This window comes from Euleptes europaea, chromosome 3 (genome assembly GCF_029931775.1).
Source record: "Euleptes europaea isolate rEulEur1 chromosome 3, rEulEur1.hap1, whole genome shotgun sequence".
Taxonomy (NCBI): Eukaryota; Metazoa; Chordata; class Lepidosauria; order Squamata; family Sphaerodactylidae; genus Euleptes; species Euleptes europaea.
The window spans coordinates 48,719,173-48,739,154 of record NC_079314.1 but is presented as its reverse complement, the minus strand read 5'-3'; the positions used below and the strand labels follow the sequence as shown (position 1 = coordinate 48,739,154).

Sequence of the window (19,982 nt, the reverse complement as noted above, 5' to 3'; positions counted from 1 at the left end):
AAAAACATGGGTTCTGGAATAGCTAGTATCCTTAATTTATGGATACATATTTTTGCCATCTAGATTGTGTGAGCAACTGTCCATGTGGCAAGGCCCACAATTTGGGTTAAGAATTTACATCAAGGCACACAAAATATTAGGTATTATATGGCCTCTTATACTCAATTATTTTTTAAAAAATTATAGTTATCATATGAGTAAAATTAATCTGGCTTTCTTTTTTGTCTCCCCTTTCTTATAATTTTCTATTTTCAGATAAAAATATTTTATAAGGTTTATTTCTGGATGTGTTTTTTATAATTTTATGTATTTGTGACCACTGAGGAAGGCCTACTCAGGCCAAAAAACATCTGGTACTGTGTACACCTTGCAATAAATGTAATTATTTTGTTATATTGTATAGTTTGTAGCTCAACCTTTGAAGCTCTGTCTACATATTTGGGGGTTTTCCCCCTTTTTGAGGTTCTATTGGGGTGGGGGAAAGCACTGCTTGACCCCATTGCACATACTATGAAGTACAGCATAGTTCTCTTCGGCCCCCAATGCTATTTAACATCTACATGAAACTACCAGAAGAGAACATCCATGAATCCAGTAAGATGCTGTGTATTTTCCATTCCTATCAACTCATTTACATGGATCTCTGCATGTCCTGAACGAAGTGTTCGGGAGAAGGTAACACGATGGATTTGGGCCAATAAACTGAAGTTCTTCCCAAACAAGACAAGAGGTATTGGTAGCCAAGGATAAAGTCAATCAAGGAACAAGGAAGTCGATCTGTTATGGAAGGAGCTGCCCTCCCCCTTTAAGAAGCAGGCTTGTAGTGTCATACTGAACCAGACCACTGGTCTATCATGGTCAGTATTGTCCACTCCAATTGGAAGCAGCTCTCCAGAGTCTCAGAAAGAGGTCTTTCATATCATGTGATCCTTTTAGCTGGACATGCTGAGGACTGAACCTGGGACCTTCTGCATGCTGAACACTGTTCTGTCACTAAGCCACAGCCCCTTCCATGGCAGCAATACTTGATCCTGGCCTTTGGAAGCTCAGGTTTAATTCACAACATGAAGCACCTCCTACCAGCTTTGTTTAGTACGCCAACTACAGAAGCATGACTTGATGACAAAAATCCATGTTCTGATAACATCAAGGTTAGCTTATGGTAATTCACTTGAGGGGCTGCCTTTGAAGACTTTTCAAAAGTTTCAATAAATACAAAATGCTGCAACAAGGTGGCTATTGGGAGTTAGATACAGGGATTGTATCCACACATACATACAACCCAGAACACTGAAACATCTGCACAGGTTGCCCGTTTCCAGAGCACATACACTAAAAGGCTTGGAACCAGAGTACTTAAAGGATAATATTCTGCCGTACCTTTTCACCCAATAGTTTTAATTCCAAGCCCTGTGCCTATATTTTCGGAAGTGACATAGGTAGCAACCAGAGGCAGGGCTTTCACTGGGGTTTTCCATTGATATTGCTTTTCCTGAAAAATTGGCTGGTGCCTACCCTTCTCACTTTCAGGCACCAGATTAAGATGTGTTTATTTGTCCAGGCTTTATCTGAGTTTACCCACTTTTTATTTGGCCTTCTAAAGGTTTCACCATCCATTTTATTGGCTGACTATCATTTTATTTTTTTCTGTCTGGCCTGTTGCTGACATGCTCTTGATCATGTTCTGATTTGAATAATCTTCTGCTATGAAATTATTCTTCTACTCTTATGCTAGTCGTGATGGTTTCATATTACATTGCTGAAAGGCTGGGTTATCTGTGTTGCTGAATGAGTATCTATTTGTTTCCAATTTCTTCGTCAGCTGCATCAAGAAGTTATCTCTGGAGAGGCAGCATAAAAGTATACCAAATAAACAAATATCTCTTAAATTATGAGAGCCTGTCCAAGTTTGTTAGAGTTCACTATTGCACTGCATATCACAGGTGATGGGTTGTACCCTGCATATCTGTCCCATCAACGGTGGTGCCTTTGCCATGTTCAAGAGGCTCTTACTGAGTCTCTTGCATCAGGAGAAAGTACCACTATTTGCAGATGGACCCACCAGATCCAACCCAATATGTCCTAGATCATTCACAATACATTTTAGTGTTAGGTTAGTGGCACTGGACAATCTGCCTGCCATAGAAACTTGTCTGTCATTACACATTTCAAAACTATGAAACAGAAACGAGCTCCCAAGGAACAACAAATGTCTCTTGGGAAAAACTTAAAAGCCACTACTGTATATAAAAAAATCAGTTATGTTTGTCCTGTTATCACCACTGGTAGCTTTACCTGCCTTTTGAAAACCCACAGCATACATATTTGCTTCCTTCAACACTAGTTATAAAGGGGCTATCTAAGGCTTCCAATATTTTCATATACCAATTCATAATGGTTGCCAATTTTAAATCAAAGGGGACTGAAATGTGTGGTCTTCGGTCATGCAGAATATATCTAGGCCTTTCACAGAAACAGGTCCAGGTGTTTCGAGAGGAGAAACATCAAACTGGTGAGAATAGCCTAGAATCTATACTAGTTTCTCTTTATCTGAAGCCAGAGAAAGATACTATCCATTTTATGATCTAAGAACAGAGATAGTATTAGTAGTTGACATCAGCCTATCATTTAATAATATGGAGTTTATCACCACAAGAGATTGTAGGCATCATGGTATAATCCTCACCCTTGATACCTCATCCCTCCCAGACATAGCACACAGTGGATAGCTAAGTGGGTAAAAGAACTTACAACTTCAGGGCAGGAGAAACAGAGGGTTCACCTGAAACTATGGGGAGGGAAGGAGTCTCCAAAGAGAGCCGTGCCTCAAATTATTACTCTGGGTACCAAAACAGAGCTCATTGCAGGTTAAGGCCAACCCTTGGTTAAACATGTTATTCTCCTTCACGTCCTGCTCTGTCAAGAAGACCCTCCTCTTAGACTGACCCAACTGCCATGCACCTGGATTTTAAATTGGTAAGAGGATTTTCTGTTTCTCCCCCCACCTTTTTTTTTTGAGCGAACCAATAAGAACTCTGGGCATTAAAAAATAAGAAAGCCAACCACAATAAAAACTAACCAGGTGGCATTCAATATGCACTATTATCAGATAGCAGGTGAATTGGTTTTCTTTGGCTGTTCTATTTGAAGGAAATTAAAACTGGAAATTTTCTTGTACGTTTCTTGCGCAACAGTCAAGCACAATGAATGTACCAGTAATATTTGATAAGGAAGCAAGGGCTGTTGCCTACATGCTCATAATCAACTGACCTTTGTTTCACTTATTGACACAACATGAAATAAATTTTGTTTTGTGCTTAGTAGTTATTTCAGTGGATTAGAAAAATTAAGAAAAAAAAGGAGCATGATAAATGTAGTGATGATGCAGCAAAGCAGACAGAAGCTGAGCAGGAAGAAAGCAAAAGAAGGCATTCTAAGAACTACCCAAGAAATCCTAGTAATTGCTAAATGAGACTTCCAGGCCAAGCAACTATACTTGGTACAAATTAAATCTTGTAATTGAAATGTTTAAAAAGCCCATGAAGCAGTTCGTTTAAAATAATATTTAACTACTGTAAAAATACAAGATACTAAAAAATAATTTATAGGACTTATTGTGTTGCAGACTGTAAAGTATTTAATTTGTCAAAGCACCTACAAGATGTATCTGTTTGTATTTACATAAGCAGGTGCCCAAAAGAAGATTGGTCATGTTACTTACAACTTTCTGATTAAGTTACATCCCACAAAACAACCACCACATGAGAATATATAGTTTTAAATAGTACCTCTTTTTCTTCTTCTTTTCTTTTTTCTTCAGTTTTTCTACATCTTTTTTGGCTAAATCAAGGATCTCAATTGTCTCTTTTTCAGAAGGAAGCATTGAAGTAGAAAATGCTGAGGGGCCACCAAAGTACGGTGACCTTGTTGAAGCTCTTGATAAGTTGCGCCGAAGGTTTTCATTCACTGCTTCACTTTCAAGAAGTTTTGCCCTAAGAGAGAAATGCTCAATGTGTGCACTGATAAATGCGTTGGATACTGTTATTTTTTTTAAATCAACTTCATGTAAATATAAAAGCCCTAATTAAAATGGGGCTGTAGGAGAGCTAGCATGGTGTAGTGATTAAGGTTTCGGACTAGGACATGGGAAACCCAGGTTCAAACCCCCACTCACGCCATGGAAACTTGCTGGGTGACCTTAGCCAATTACACTCTCAGCCCTGACCCTGGCTAGTATTTGAATGGGAGACCTCCAGGGAATACCAGGGTCGGCGACGTGGAGCCAGACAATGGCAAACCACCTCTGAAGGTCTCTTCCCTTGAAAAGCCTAAGGGGTTGCCATAAGGCAGCTGTGACTTGACAGCAAAACAACAACAACAATAATAATAATACGGTTATGGAATAACAGCAGTGTTTAGCTCTATATGAATGTGTCACATTAAGAAGAAGAGATGGTTTTAATATGCCAACTTTCTCTACCACTTAAGGGAGACTCAAACCGGGTTACAATCACCTTTCCTTCCCCTCCCCACAACAGACACCCTGTGAGGTAGGTGGAGCTGAGAGAGCTGAGACTAGCTCAAGGTCACCCAGCTGGCTTCATGTGTAGGAGTGGGGAAACAAATCCAGTTCACCAGATTAGCCTCTGCCGCTCATGTGGAGGAGTGGGGAATCAAACCCGGTTCTCCAGATTAAAGTCCACTGCTCCAAACCACTGCTCTTAACCACTACACCACTAGACATTTGAACAAGTGATATTTTAAAAGTATTGTTTTTTACTCTTTTCAAAATGGTAACCAGTGTTATCTGAAGAAGTGAGCACTGTGACTCACAAAACCTCATACCCTGCCAGAAATGTTGTTTGTCTTCAAGGTGCTACTGAACTCTTGTTCTTTTCTGCAGTAACCAATGTGTTCATAAATAGAGTCCTTAAAGATTTAAAAAACTTACTGGGGAAGAGATGCCTGGAGTTGCCTATAAGAGATGCCTAGACGCCTATTAGCAACAGGGGTGTGTGTAACAACATACACACACATAAAGAAAATAAATTCAAGGGATGGTGGAAGGTATGCCATAGTCTTGTGCAAAGTACCGTATATACCAGTGTATAAGCCGACCCACGTATAAGCCGAGGTGCCTAATTTCTCCCCCAAAATGAGGAAAAATTAGGCACCCGCGTATAAGCCGAGGGTCGGCTTATAACCCCTCCCCCCCAGCAGGCTTACCTGGTGCACAGGCAGGTGGCGGCGGGGGGGGGGGCCCGCAGCCCAGGAGGCCCCGCAGGCCGCTCCTGGCCAGGGGGAGCCCCACGCGCCTGGCGGGGGTGGCGGCGTGGCCTTGCTGCGGCCGCAGGAGGCCCTTCTAGGCCAGGGGAAACTGCGCACGCCCAGCGGGGGCGGCGGCGCAGCCCTGCAGCAGCCGCAGGAGGCCATCCCAGGCAGGGGGGAACCGCGCACGCCAGACAGGGGCGGCGGCGCGGCCCTGCAGCGGCTGCAGGAGGCCCTCCTAGGCCGGTGCCGGCCGGGAGGAGCCGGGCGCGCCTGGCAGCGATGGCGGCGCGACCCTGCAGCGGCTGCAGGAAGCCCCCCCAGGGCGCTCCTGGCCGGGGGGGAACCGCGCGGGCCCGGCAGCAATGGTGGCGGCAGTAAGTTCCCCCTCCCTCCTCCTCCCTCCCTCCCTACCCTACCGTATTGACCCGCGTATAAGCTGAGGCCGGCTTTTTCAGCCCTTTTTTTGGGCTCAAAAACTCGGCTTATACGCGAGTATATACGGTACTGATTAATTCTAGAACCAGTGACAGTCACTGCATCTCTAACACTTCCCACCTCCTTCATATAAACATTGCTATTTATTAATATGGTTAATACTGCTGTAATACAGGAACCGGCCATGTTTAATTCTAATGATACTTACTAGAAATTCAGCAATTTGATCAAAATGATGTGGAGGACATACTTTCTTCTTGTCAGCTTAAGAAATACCCTTCAGTGTAGGGAGATAATTTTTTTAAAGTATGCACATGCTCATTTGCTGAACTACCAGTAAATCTCCATCATACTACATATGAAGATGCTACCCTTCAACCCCAAAGCTATGCAGAGGACCTTCTACGTTTTGAAACACAACAGTGAGCCAAAATCATAACAGCATGCCATGCAAATACCTGAGATCTTCAATTTCTTTGATGTAGTTATGAATCATGTTACTAATTTCTTCATTTCCCTCTCCTTTAATAAAAAAGATAAAGGAAAGTATATTTAACATTAGTGAATGATTTCAAAATGATATTTTTTAAGAATTGTTTTTAATGGCATGGTGGCATAACATAAACCATTTTAAATACACATTTAATGGCATGGTGGCATAACACAAACCATTTTAAATACACTAACAGGAAGGGTGATAATTTTCACCAACTACTTCCTCCTCCAGCTGCAAGCTTCCAACTTCAGTCTCACGCTGTTCCCCAAGAAGCAATATTAGGGGGCATTTTGGGCCACAGCACAAGAGGAGAGGCAAGGAAGTCCTTTCCATCGGCAGAGATTTCTTATAGGATCTAAGCCATAGAAACTGCCTGGACAAAGACTTCTACAAACCTTTTGGTGGGCAGCCCTGTTGTAGGCAATGGGGAATTTCCTCTTTTTTAGTTTTCTTTAAATTTTCAAACTACGCTTTTTGGCTCTGCAGTGGTCGGGAAGCCTCTGAGGAGACGGCACAGCTGCGCTGCTCCCAGCCACTGCGGATCTGCCCCCCCCAGGATTGGGCTGCCCGTGGTGCAAAAATTACATAACAGGATCCTACTTACAGTAAGTTATACACAGCAGTATAAACCACAGTCCCTAATCATTTATCCAAGTAACTTTGTGAACCATTTTGTACAGTGCAATCCTATTACTTATGCAGAAAAGCACTCTTGAATAATTCAGTTTTGCATAGTTTGCAGAAAGCCAGGATAGTGGGAGTTTTCCTGACCTCCTTGGGCAGGCCATTCCAAAAGGCAGGAGCCACAGCGGAGCAAGCACATGTATGAGCAGTTGTGGATTTTGCCCAATTGCAGGTAGGCATCTGCAGAAGGCCCTGCTGATATGAAAGAAGCTGATGTGGTCTTTGTCACATAGCCTGGCCTGAAGCCAGAATGAAAAGGGTCTAGATTAGACAAGTTATCCAAGAAGAATTGGAGTTGGTCTGCTACTGCTCTCTCAAGCACTTGCCCAGCAAGGGTAGGAAGTCTATGCCTTTTTCTTTTTGCGATTGTATGGAAGACTCCAAATTTTGAATTACCAGGGTTTTTTATATTTGAATGATTTGTTTCCTAAGAATTAATTTGTTTTTCTAATTTACTACATTTCTATACCCATAGGTTTAAACTCTCTGTGCTCACCCACACTTAAACTCATTTGGTTTTACTGCCTGTTACTGACAGATAGCTTGAGCTTTTACAGGAGAACTGAGGCACTTCCAAATACCTAAAGGGTAGCTACAATAATATTAATTTTAAAATTAGGAATAATCAAGTGCCCACATGGAACAGTGGCTATGATTACTACCTCTGACTTGATTTCTTAACTGGAAGCTAGCTGGTGGTGCAAGGCAAAAGAAAACAAAACCCTGCTTGGCTTTGGGTTTTTCACAACCGGTTCTATTTCAAGGAGCAACCAGACCTGGTCTTCGTGACACAATTGTCAATGGAATGCTATGCTGGCAAATTCTACACTCCAGTTCAACTAATGGTTACAAGCTCTTACTGAAGGGCACCCTATCACAGAGTTCTCTTACTTGACCAGTACTTTCCATTGCCATGGAGGAAAGACTGAGATTGTCTGTATGATGCTACCATATTCAATGGTAATCGCCTGTAAGTGTGAAGATGCATACACTTCACTATCATTGTCAGTTACATCCCTGGGGCAAACATAACATCCAGAGCTGCCCTTACATAGCAATGAATGTATCGGTAAAAGTAAGGAGACAGTAACAAGGTTAATCCCACGGCTGTAAACATATGTCATGGGATGATCACGACCGCGCTCGAATGTAGTTTCCAAATTATAAATTCCAATGAATAACTACAGTTTATTGTTCTTGCAGACCCTTATTCCTGAGTCAATTTCCAGCAACAACCATACACACTACCTGCTCTGGCAAGGACCTGGTTGGCCCTGTCACTCTCAAGTTGTATGATACGGGCTTTCAGGACATCAGCAGTCTCTTGCATGGCCTTGATCCTTACTCGCAAGTTGTTATTTTCCGTTTGTAGCATGGCATTTTCATGGAACATATCATTAATACTTTCCACACCTTCCTCGTCAATAATCCTTTTACCCTAAGGGGAAGTAAATATAATTAGATTACCTGCTAAGATCAGTGATATCCTTAAAAAGGTACCACTTAAAATCAAATTATAATTTCTCTGGAATATATAACCATAATGTAATTATGGTTCGCACACTGTAAAATGCTTCCATTATTTTTACAGTTGCAAAGATCACTGATAAAGAAAACTGGGAAACACAAGATTTGCTTTTGAGGCCATGATTGCTACTGCATCCCTGAATGGCACTTGGGAAATTGTCAGAGAATTCTGTGAGATGGGAGAGTTGGGGGCAGCGACATACTGGGGGTGGCCATAGGGTTCCCAGTGATTACTAGACCTACCTGTCGTCACTTCCAGGTTTTCCCCAGAAGTGGTGTCGTCATGCCAGAGACAACCGCTTGGAGCAACAGTGGGTAATGGATGCTTGGGAGGGGGGCTTGGCAGCTCTACTGTGATGTAATATAAAATGGGTAGGTACAGTTAGAAAAGAAAATGTTTGGGCCCATGCATAAGGATCTTTTTAAAAAAAACTTTTAAAATTAATATTTTTAATGCAGCATTTAAAAACAAAGCAGATATTGAAGAAAACATGTGCATTAAACCCAACAAATATTACCGTTTTGTATTCCATGAGTTCCATCTGAAGCCGAGTAATCTCACTTCGCAGAGCATTAATTTGCTGGCTAGCCCTGTCCTGGTTAACCATCACCTTGTTCTTGATGTTACGTGCCCGATTTGCATACTTTAAAGTGTTCAAAGTTTCCATGAAATCTCTGTCTGAAGGGCTCACACATGCTATCATGATTGTTTGGCTGCAGGTTAAAAGTAACCCAGTTTTAATTAGTCAAGGCATAATCCCCAAAATAGGCAAGAACAGTTCTGCAGGCATTGATAAATTAAAGCCATGTTAACATTTCTCTTCCACAGATTTTTAAAAAATGAGGTATTTCATTTTTCTTCACCAGAGATGCACAGATACAAAAATGTATCCAGGAGGTTTTTTTCTCATTAATATTGCCATGCAGGTTTTTTTCTGCCTAATAAATGCAAGCGTATGCTTGCATAAGGGCAAAATGCTGACCACAGTCATAGACCAAAGAAGGCACATCAGATGGTGAGTTCTGCCTCAGGCTGAAGATGAAAAGTGATCTCTTAATTTGTTTCCTTGTAGAAGTTGTGGAAGGGTACCTGAGCCCATAATCCACCCCAACACTCCAAAATCCAATGCACATATTTAACTACTTCCAAAGGGAAGTATATATGCAAACGGCTATAAACAGTAAAAGGAATATATTTATCAAAATAATATCTGTAGAATAGTACATTCAAGCTTAGAAGCTAACTTAGGTGAGAACAAAGAATTATTTTACTTAAAATTTAGACCAGAAATTGCTGATCATTAAAACATTCCCCAAATTCAAACGCAGAGCACTAAAAGAGACACTCTCTCTTACATCTGAAAATATCATATTTGTGGAATTAGTTATCAAGATGGGTCCTCAAACCGATTCCTTTTTTCCAGCCTACATTTCTAGTTTTCTTCCTGTTTCTAGCTCTCTGGTAATCCCTGTTTATTTGATTTTGCTTACTATTAACACTGTGCATATTCCTGTAAAACAAATTTCAAGAGACTTTTCCTAAAATCTTCTACCTTCCCTTCAAGAAAAGTAGTATTATGGCTTAAGATAGGAATGTGAATTGTTCATTTATATTATTTTAAAAAATCAGTAGGTTGTATCGAGCAGATTTTCCATTGGCAGAAGAGAATGGAGCGATGATCTCACCTGGCTTCCCATCTTTACTGAAGCCTGTGTCCTTTGTGGTCTTTTGTCCCTTTAAGTCCCACAATGCCCAGTATAGACTTTTCATGGATCAAAAGGGCTCTTCTTCTCCCTTACATCAGCAGAAGAACTAGTAGGATCCAACCTACTATGTTTTTATGCAAATTTTATACCACAACTTTACTGCAAATTTTAATTTTCGATATCACAATGTGCAGTAAAGTGCAGACTAATGCCAGTCTCTTACATTGTGCCATGTACAGTAATTTTTACATTCTGATTGGTACAGCTGAGGTTAATTTTAATCACGTCCTTTGCATTATAAAGAAACAGAATATGTTCAATATTTAGCAAAGTTATGTTTGTAAAAGGGGGAAGAGCCACATATACAGCAGCAGGTTTCTTTCCGCCTCATTGAAATGCCCACTACTGAGCTGAAAAGCCATTATCTGAAAAAGCAGCTCATGTTTTCAGCAGTGAGAACATCCAAGAAAAGGACATACAGCATAAAAGTTCATTAACAGATGAAACATATAAACATCTAAAAACACAAAGCTAAATCTGCTGAAACACATTACTCTCCTCCAAATGTCCACTGAAAAAAGAACTAGTGTGGACACCTCCCTAACTGTATCCAGTGAAGGTGCCCTCTGCACTCACTCCTGCAGGCTGTTCCAGAGGACTGGATCTTTCACAGAGAAAGCTCATGATCTGGCTGTTGCTAGCCCTGGCACTACAAGGAGAAGGTTGTTTGAGGGACATAACGGGCATGTTGGGCATATACCAGCAGATGCAGTTCAATGTATTAGGGCCCTAGGCCATAAAGGGCTTTAAAAGTAATGCCCAGCACTTTGAATTGGGCCCAAAAGCAAATAGGTAAACAGTGCCATTGACCCAACAATTTTCCAAGCAGCTGATTCCTGGCAGGAGTTTTGCCACTGTGTTTTGTAAGAACTGAAGCTTTTGAGTGTTCTTCAAAGGCAATCCCACAGAGGGCATGTTACAGTAGACCAGTCTGGAGGACATGGCAGCATGGATCAGCCTGGCTAGGCCTGCATAATCTACACAAGGAGCCTGCGAACAAGGCTTATCTGTCATCCCAACAGCATCAGCCTTTTCATCCATCAAGCTGGGCCCAAGAGCTCCCCCCCAAAGCTCTCCACCTCATCTGGGTCTGCAAAATGAATGCCAGCCAAAGACTTTGTGTTCCCAACCAGCATCACCTCCATCTTGTCTGGATTGAGCTTCAGTTTGTTAACCCTCAGCCACTTGACCACAGACTCGAGGCACTGCCCCAAGCCCTCCGCAGCTGCTTCTGGAGGTTTGAATAATGATATATATAAAGCTGGATGTCATCCGCACATTGGTGACAACCCACTCCAAAGCTCCTGATACAGGCACACAGATTAAAGAGCGCTGGGGATAAAATGGACCAATGCAGTATTCCATACATTCTTTCTTTCCCATGGGCACTGCTTCCTGCCAGCAAGATACCCACAAAGGGCTGCCCCTTTTACCCCAAATGTTGTCTGCAATCAATCAACCCAAATACCATGGCTGACAGTTATCAAATGCTACTGAAAGATCTAAAGTGATTGCTTGCCCTTATCCAACTATAGTCGGAGATCTTCCACCAAAGCCAGTAATGCTGATTCAGTCCCAAACCCCAGCCTAAAGCCAGATTGAAATGGGTCTATTTCAAACTACATACTGAAGAGATTGTGTTGTGGATTTTCTTGCAATGAAGTAAATCACCAGTATGAGAATTTATGTAAAGTTTAGTAATTTAGTAAAGTTTAGTAATTTAGTAAAGTTTATGTAATTTAGTAAAGTTTATGTAATTTTAATGCAGCCTACAGTCTGTCGGTTTCCGCAACAACAAGCAGATGAAAATTCTTTCAAATCAAACATGGATCAGTTCAAACTGGTCTACCCTACCTGTTGCCTCCAAGAGAGTCTTGTAGGAGCCGTGTTAATTTTGAATCTCTGTATGGTACGTGAGTTACCTTCTTGCTCTTATCTCCTAGTGCACTTATCACGTTGCCCAAAGCCAACTATAAAAATACCACAACAGATAATAAATAAGTTTTATAACATGCTTAATTATGCCATTAATAACTACTTAATGAAAGCAATCAGAAGTAACAACACACTCAAGACAACCATCATCATCATCAAGGGCCCCATCAATAATAGGAAAGATCGACAACAGCATTCAAACTTCACCTTGCTTTTTTCACTGCATTAGTTCTCACTGTCTAAGAGACACGTCAGTTTCAGAAGTGGTTTGACTATGGAGCAGCAGAAACTGCTATTACAAAGGCTATATCAAAGACAGTTGTCTCTTCTACAAGCAATGATCCTCAGTGAAGTACTGATAAACAGAAGTCTTTGTTCTAATAGATACAACTCTTAAACATCTTTCCACATCTCTTTTATATCAACTAACTTCAAGAAGATTGCTTTTTCCCTTCATATCTTGAAATATCTATGAAAAGGAAAGCTGAGCCAGGATATCCTCAGTGATAAACTTGATCGTACTGGTGCAAGTTCTTTGCACCTGCTGAAAAAGTCAGATTCTAGGCTGGCTCTGATGCTCCAAAATTCCCCACAATGGGAGTCCCCACATATACAGATCTACAAAGGAAGTGATGCCTGACTCAACATGACCATTCTGACAGATGCTGCTTCTTGCTGGCAACACACATGACAAGAAGTGTTTCAAATTTTTAAAAAACTGCTCTAATCTACAACTCTCTGATCTATGTAGTTTTAACAATTCATCTTGTAAAATCTTTTTGTGTGAGCAATTATAATGCAGGATCTAAAACACAAATTCTTCATATTGGCTCTGTTGTGGAATTTAAAGAATTATTTAATTCTGGAAAAAATGATGAAATGGGCTACAATGCAAATCCTTCCTCATCAGCAAATCACTGCATCTAACCAGGACAGTCAAATTTATTCTATGAAATGTACACCAGAGGGCACTCGTGCAATTACTTCCTAATATATTCTAGAAATCAAGAATGAATCAGATTGTCAACAGATATACTCCACTGGCCATAACTCAAATGTTTAAGTTCTTATTTATAACTGTCATGATTTTGATAATGTATCATTTCCACTTTTGATCACTGAACTGTGACATCCATCTGGATAAGTGCCATGTGAAGCTGGGAGTGCAGTGAGGAAGGGAATCAAGCAAGACTGAGTGGGAAAGATGGCAGAATGCAGCTGATTATGTAGTGCACTTAATTTGGGACTAACAATGTAATCCTAAACAGAATTATACCTTTTAAGTCCATTGAAATCACAATCAGCATTGACAGGGATGTAGCTCCACACTTTCCCCATGGTAACCCCTCTTCCCCAATTAAAGAATATGCCCTCTTGAGAAAAAATATTCCAGCCTAAAACACGATACGCAGAAGTTTATGAAAGCACTGTAGTTACTACAGAAACAAAATGCAGACAGAACTGCTAGGGAGGATGATTTTTGTCAATTGCCCTTTCCTGCTACAGAGCTTCAACCCACCCCTTCATGATGTTCCTGGGGGTTCCCCTAGAAAAGCCCCTTGGTTGTCTTTATTGATGATATTGCCTTGGAATTGACATCATACTGATTTCCAAAGGTCATTTAAAGCCACTGCAGATGTAAATCGAGCCAATAGTTAACTACAGTTAAGTGATCAATAGCAAGCTGCAGGATATTATGATCTCCTTCCTTGCAGCTCCTGCCCTTCCAATCTCAAATTCTCCCTGCCCTCAACTAAGAATCAGTGTTTTCCATACCACCATTAACCAGAATTTGCTCCAAACCTAAATGAGGGGTTAAAAATCTTGGACCAGGAGTATCTCTTGGTTTACAGTAGCCTAACTGGAGGTAGTTGTGAATTTCCTGCATTGTGCGTGGGGTTGGTAGTCCCTTCCAACCTGAAGGTCCCTTCCAACTCTATGATTTCTATAAAGATTTCTAATGTTCTCCTTAGAAATACCATGTATTCTCTTGGCATTAACATTAAAAAGTAACAGTGCAACTTGTTTGCTTAATTTACAATGCAGTGCTAAAATGGGTAATAAAAAAAGATGAAGTTCATCATTAACCTATCAATATTGTCTACTCTGACTGACAGTGGCTCTCCAGAATCTCAGACAGAGGTCTTTCACTGCACCTACTAAATGATCTCTTAACTAGAGATGCCAAGGATTGAACTTGGGACCTTCCACATGCAAAGCAGATGTTCTACCACTGAGCCACAGCCCCTCCCCAATCTGGTCTTCAAGTCTGTGTCATTTGTTGGCCCTTTCGTTGCTATCAGCCTGTGCATCAAGTATTTTCACCCCCTACATTTTCCTACACAAGGGAGATTAAAAGTGAGACTGCTGCCAGAGTAGCATAAGAACATGAACATACTAGCCCACAGTTGATGGAAATGCCTTCTTTCGCCCTCTCTCCAGTAGCTCCAGTGCGCTTTAATCGTTCAGACCCTGCCAGATCCACAAAATGGAATTTAGCAGTAAGGGTTTCAAACTCATTCAGCTGAGTTGACTCCGATATTATTCGGTTATCTGTCATGTTGTCCTGTAATAAAAGAAATAAAAGTTGATGAGGAAGACATTAAAAACCACCTGGGCCATAAGTTGACAAATGGAAAGAAAAGATGTTAGAATATGCAAACATGGCTAAAATGACTTACTTGATGAATTCAGACGATACGCAAAATGTCGAGCAATTTAATGAGAAATGGTTACCATAGTACATACACATGTCTTTAACTACTTACTTAGCTCAATTCCTTTTTTTATATGAGTAGATGTTTTCTTCATGTATAAATGCATTTGGTTTACCTTAACAATGATCAACTTTTAGAGAAATTGAAACTATCGTATATCTATAATACTATCATAACAATTAACCTTTGGAGAAATTGAAACCATGGTATATCTATAACGCTACATTGTTTTTATTCTTTTTCCCCCCATGCTAGTGGCTGTTTAATATGTTCAAGAATATATCTGACTACTTTTGACTTAAGTAACAGGATAGAAACCAATGTATTGAATCAGTGTAGCAAGCATAATTTCTATTTTATGTATGTATATTATGATTGAGATAATACTGTCTATTGCAAATGGATGCAAAACTTTCCTTCCTCCCTTTTTTTCCTTCTGTACCCCAAAAAAACACAATAAAAATTTATCCAAAAAAAAAAAAAAAAAAAAAAAACCTCCTGGGCCCATTTATGCTATAATGCATCTATAATATATGGAGTAGGCTTCATCACATATAAGATGCAGAGTCGTTATTTTACCAAGCAAAACTGTTACTCAGTTCTGCCTCCACTGTTATTTCTTATTACCCTCTTAAACAGGGTGGAAAAGCAATCCAAAATGACCAATACTGGAACTTTAACTTCTCAAATGATCAAGAGGTTGCTATTTATTTTTTTACTTATTTTATTTCTTTATAGTCCATCTTTCTCACCAAGACTCAAGGCAGATTACCCAATCAGACAATGCCATAAAAATGGTTTAATGCATACAACACAGAGACAAGATGTTCGGCTAGAAGAAACACCACTCAGAAAAGGACAGATTTTTATTTCTTACCAAGCAGAGAAAAGAGGGAAAACTAGAAAAGGAGCCATTTGCGCTCCTAAAGACTGTGACTAGAGGCAAATTCAGAACATCTTTCTGAGCAGGCTGCATTATATCACCTTCCTCTTTACAGGATACAGCTACTTAACTGCTAACTCACCTAAAATCTCCAGTTTCCCAGAACAGCTGCAAGGTCATCTTCTTCCGTAGCCATCAGGACAGAAGATGACTAAAACTCAGGGATTGTATTAAATGGGCAAACTGACTACCTATCTCGGTACGCTGTTCACCTAGACTGTCACATTAAATACTACAACCAGGTTTTTAACAGAGCACCAGACAGTTTTAATTGGTTTGCAGCATTTTATGACTTGTCCCTGTAGTCAAAGCTAGAGAGCTTTTTATTCTGTACTGCTTTTCTTCTCTCTCTCTCTCTCTCTCTCTCACACACACACACACACACACGAAAGATCTCTAATACACTTTAAGGGGGAAAAGCACGCATTACAAAATACTGGGGAAGATGATGCAGTGGAAAAGGACACTGCAGGCAGACTGTCTGCCCTTTTGCAGATTCATCCTGCCAAGGTGAAAGGATGAAACACAAGGAACATGTACCAGATAGTAAAGTACAGAGCCAGATTTAAATAGCTTTTGCTAGAGATGGCAAGAGTTTCCCCCCCCACAATCTGTATTTAGTGTGAAAGGAGTGCTGTTCATGATGTATAACCCTTATCTCACTTTTGCCTTGGGTTCAGAGTCCTACAAAGCTCTTCAACTAGAACCAATGGGGAACCAAGAGTAAGAAGTGTGTATACAACACAGAAAGTGAAGGCTCTTTCAAAATAAACAGAAGTCTGAAACTACTGTCCTGGGACAAACATCACAAGGAGCCCTTTCTGTTTAGCAGTCTCTCAGTTGAGAATTCCAGGGTCACATGCCACATATTTTCAAGTGCCTTGCTACTGACCTCCAAAGGTTTATCAGGAGCAGGAAACATATACTATCCTGCCCTCTAGTCTCAAAAGCACACTACAGTTTGGCATATCTGAAACATTCATATTTCCAGCATGCTGATCACACTGCCTGTGTCTAATGTGCTCAGTAACAAATCTATATAAATATCCTTCTCTGCGCATCTTAAACCTAACCTAAGATTACAATATAGTACAGTAAACTTCTGTTACCATGAGTAACTGCAACTCTTCTTCTTCATCATCTCATCTACCCGGTCCGACCAACTTGCATGATGAGGCTGCAGCCAAGCCAGCCATCACCCTTGAAAGTCACTTGGGTGGGCATGGTGGCTGCTGCCGCACAGCTAAATTGGACAGGCAGTCGAGATGGCCCCTGCCACACAAGTTGCCAGGGCAACAGCCACCTGGTGGCCTTCTACCACCCAGCTCATGCCTAGCCAAGCTGGCCTCCTCCCAAGCCAGGGGGAGGGCTTGGAAAAAAGCAGCCCCCCATAGTCTATCAGCCCACCGGGACTTTTCCCAAAAGGGCCAACTCATAAGAACATAAGAACTCGCTCCTCATCTGTCTTTCAGTGTGAGATAAAACAAGACTTGGTTTCAGAATACCCAATATGTGTAATAACAAGCATCACTACTGCATTGCTTGAAGTCTGCTGCCACCAAGTCAAATTGGTTACTATGGGAGGAGAAGAACTATCCGATTTTTTGTTAAGAAAAAAAAGGTATAAAATTATTATTTAGGCATATATTTATGCATCAGACTTTGTTGTCTGAATTATTCAGAACCCCTTCTTATGTTACGTGCTGGCAGCAAGCAACTCACTGCAGTAAAACTCCTTCCAATGCTGTCACAGCAATACAAGTTGTGCTAATCACATGGAATGAGATCACACCACTCCTCCCCATAACACCATTGCCCTGGTCTCCAGAGGGACAATGGTGGTACATGAAGCAGTCACATGTTACCCTGGGCACTAACAGAAGAATGCTGTAATGGTTTCTATGCTGCCTCTGCAACTCAAGGAGGAAATCTACTCCTATATCATACAACATTCCATAAAACTACACTGCAATGTTATTGCAAAGACTTAGGAGTTCCATGCACCTATGATACGTACTGCATCAATTGGAGAACAAACTCTAGTTTGACACAAATGGATAGTGAAGATGGCGTGCGAACGGGAGCTCTGAACATTCATCTGAGTGCTGGCAGTGGTTCGAGATAAAGCACCCAGCTTCAAACACTGCATCATCTGTATAAATGAAAGAGATATGTTTACAGGGTGTTTTTCGTAAAAATGAAAAAAAAGAAACAGAAAAAAAGACACACGCTTCTAAAAATTTAACCAGCCTGAATTTTAAAAGCGGACCTTCAAAATAAAGGAACACACTATTTTCAAGGTTATTTTTTCTGATTCCCCAAAACACGTGTAAGACATTAGGGGGGGCTGTGAGTCAATTCTAGAACACCTACTTAGAGTCCCAGTTTGACCTTGACATCTCCAGGTAAAGTTGATGGAAAAGACAATTAGTTGCCCAAGATCCTGGAGAGTTGCTACCACTCAGACGTTTGAAAGCAACATGCCCTTTCCACCAGGTGTCCCTTCTGACCCTGGGAATGTTTACTGCGGCAGCTGAGTGCTCTAACAGATACACAGATTAGGGGGCTACTTCGGGGAGGAGACCAAAAAACACTCTCCTCTCTCGTTCTTCCATCAGTAGAGCTGCACTGATATGAGAGATAAAAAGAGTGCTTTCAACCCCGTCTCCACTGCAGAGTCCCAACTCATGTGGCTATTAGACCACGTGGCTCCCCCCACCCCAGTTCCAGGAACAAACCTCAGCACCTTCTTCAGATGGATCATGGGAACCTACCCAATGTAGGGTAATACTGAGCTAAAGATACTAAGGGCTACAACTTTGGTAGAATATAATTTAATCCATTCACCTCCTAAAATTATCTATAAAATACACGCTAGTGAAATAAGAATACATATCTCAAGAGTGCAGGTAATTATTTCCTTGGCAGACATATACTGCAAATTGGCAATTCAGATGTGGAACAAAGAAAACAGCATTCATTTTCAGATGTAAATCAGAGGACACATTATACTAAACACTGTGTCACTGGGCAATAAAACCTGGTCAGCTTCTAATAGGGGGGAAAAAACTCCTGGTAACCTTATTAATGGATATGGAGATTAAAGAGATGCCGACAAAGAGCGCTTTTGTCTGGCCTTCCTTTTTTGCTCCCTGCAACAATGCTCTGAATATTTAATACCACATTAATAAAGCCAGAGAAACAGTACTCCATGCAATGAGAGAAATCAAACGGCATCTGTTTTGCTCAAGGTCTCAAATATTTAGAGACAGGGACTGCTTGCTTTATGTTCCCGTCTTAAGCAGTTCTGAGAATGAGCGTTACACCTCATCACCTATTTAGAAGAATTGAAGAGGATGGTACCCATATTTAAGCTCCTGCTACTATCCTGAATTAGCACCTCACTTTTTCTGAACGCTCCTGCACAAGGGCCACAAAACTGCTCTAAGTGCGAAGAAAACAACTTGAAATGATGTTCCCCACTGTGGCCAAACTCACCCTCCCCAACACTTTGCATCCCAGTAACCTGAGGGAAGAACTTAGAGAGACTTCAAATTTGACAAAAAAACACCACAGTAGAAAGCTGAATCTTGTAGGAACACAGCCATCCCAAAATATCACTTATTATTTAAGCATATTGGTATATGTGATGTTTTGCCTTATCAGACTCCGCCCCCGGTGGGGAAGTAGCACTGGGAGGCAGGGGCAGTGGGGCCTCCTCGGCCTCAGACCACTCCGAGGGGGACTCAGAGCTTGTCTCTCCCTCGGAGGAAGCCAGGGTCTTAGTCTGCCAAACACTTGACAAATGCTCTCTCCTCCCTGGCTTCAGCCCACACAGCCTCTTTTATACCCTTCCTCCCAGGCTCCACCCCTTCCTTCCCCTCCAAGTCCCACCCCCGAGTCCATATAAGGACAGAGAGAGGCTTGCCTGAGCCTTCTCCTGCCCTGCCCCAACTGCCGGCTCTTCCTCCCCGGCCTGCCCTGGCCGGGCCCGCCCGACTCTCAGCTGAGAGTTGGGTCTTTGAGGAAGCTGCAGCAAAGTCCCTGCGGCTAGCCGGCTCATTTCTGGCTCTCGGGAGGTTCTGTCGGAGAGGGCTCCTGATCGACCTGTCTCTTGGGCCTCTCTTCCTGCGGCTTTGGAGGATCCTGTGGGGGAGAAGCAGCGTGTGGGCGGCAGTTCCCCGTCTCTCTCGTCGCCGCCGATTGT

The 19,982-nt window shown here is 41.6% G+C and overlaps 1 protein-coding gene across 9 annotated transcripts in view; it reads right to left on the bottom strand.

Moving 5' to 3' along the window:
• Positions 1-19,982, bottom strand: part of KIF21A (kinesin family member 21A) — a 125,223-nt gene that overhangs the window by 48,763 nt on the left and 56,478 nt on the right. For all 9 annotated transcript variants that reach the window (XM_056847219.1, XM_056847222.1, XM_056847225.1 and 6 more), the window contains exons 5-11: positions 17,793-17,927; positions 14,514-14,681; positions 12,035-12,150; positions 8,932-9,127; positions 8,135-8,324; positions 6,165-6,228; positions 3,789-3,992 (exon numbers count right to left, since the gene is read on the bottom strand). In XM_056847219.1, coding sequence (XP_056703197.1) covers positions 3,789-3,992; positions 6,165-6,228; positions 8,135-8,324; positions 8,932-9,127; positions 12,035-12,150; positions 14,514-14,681; positions 17,793-17,927 — 1,073 coding nt within the window. The remainder of the gene's footprint in view (positions 1-3,788; positions 3,993-6,164; positions 6,229-8,134; positions 8,325-8,931; positions 9,128-12,034; positions 12,151-14,513; positions 14,682-17,792; positions 17,928-19,982) is intronic.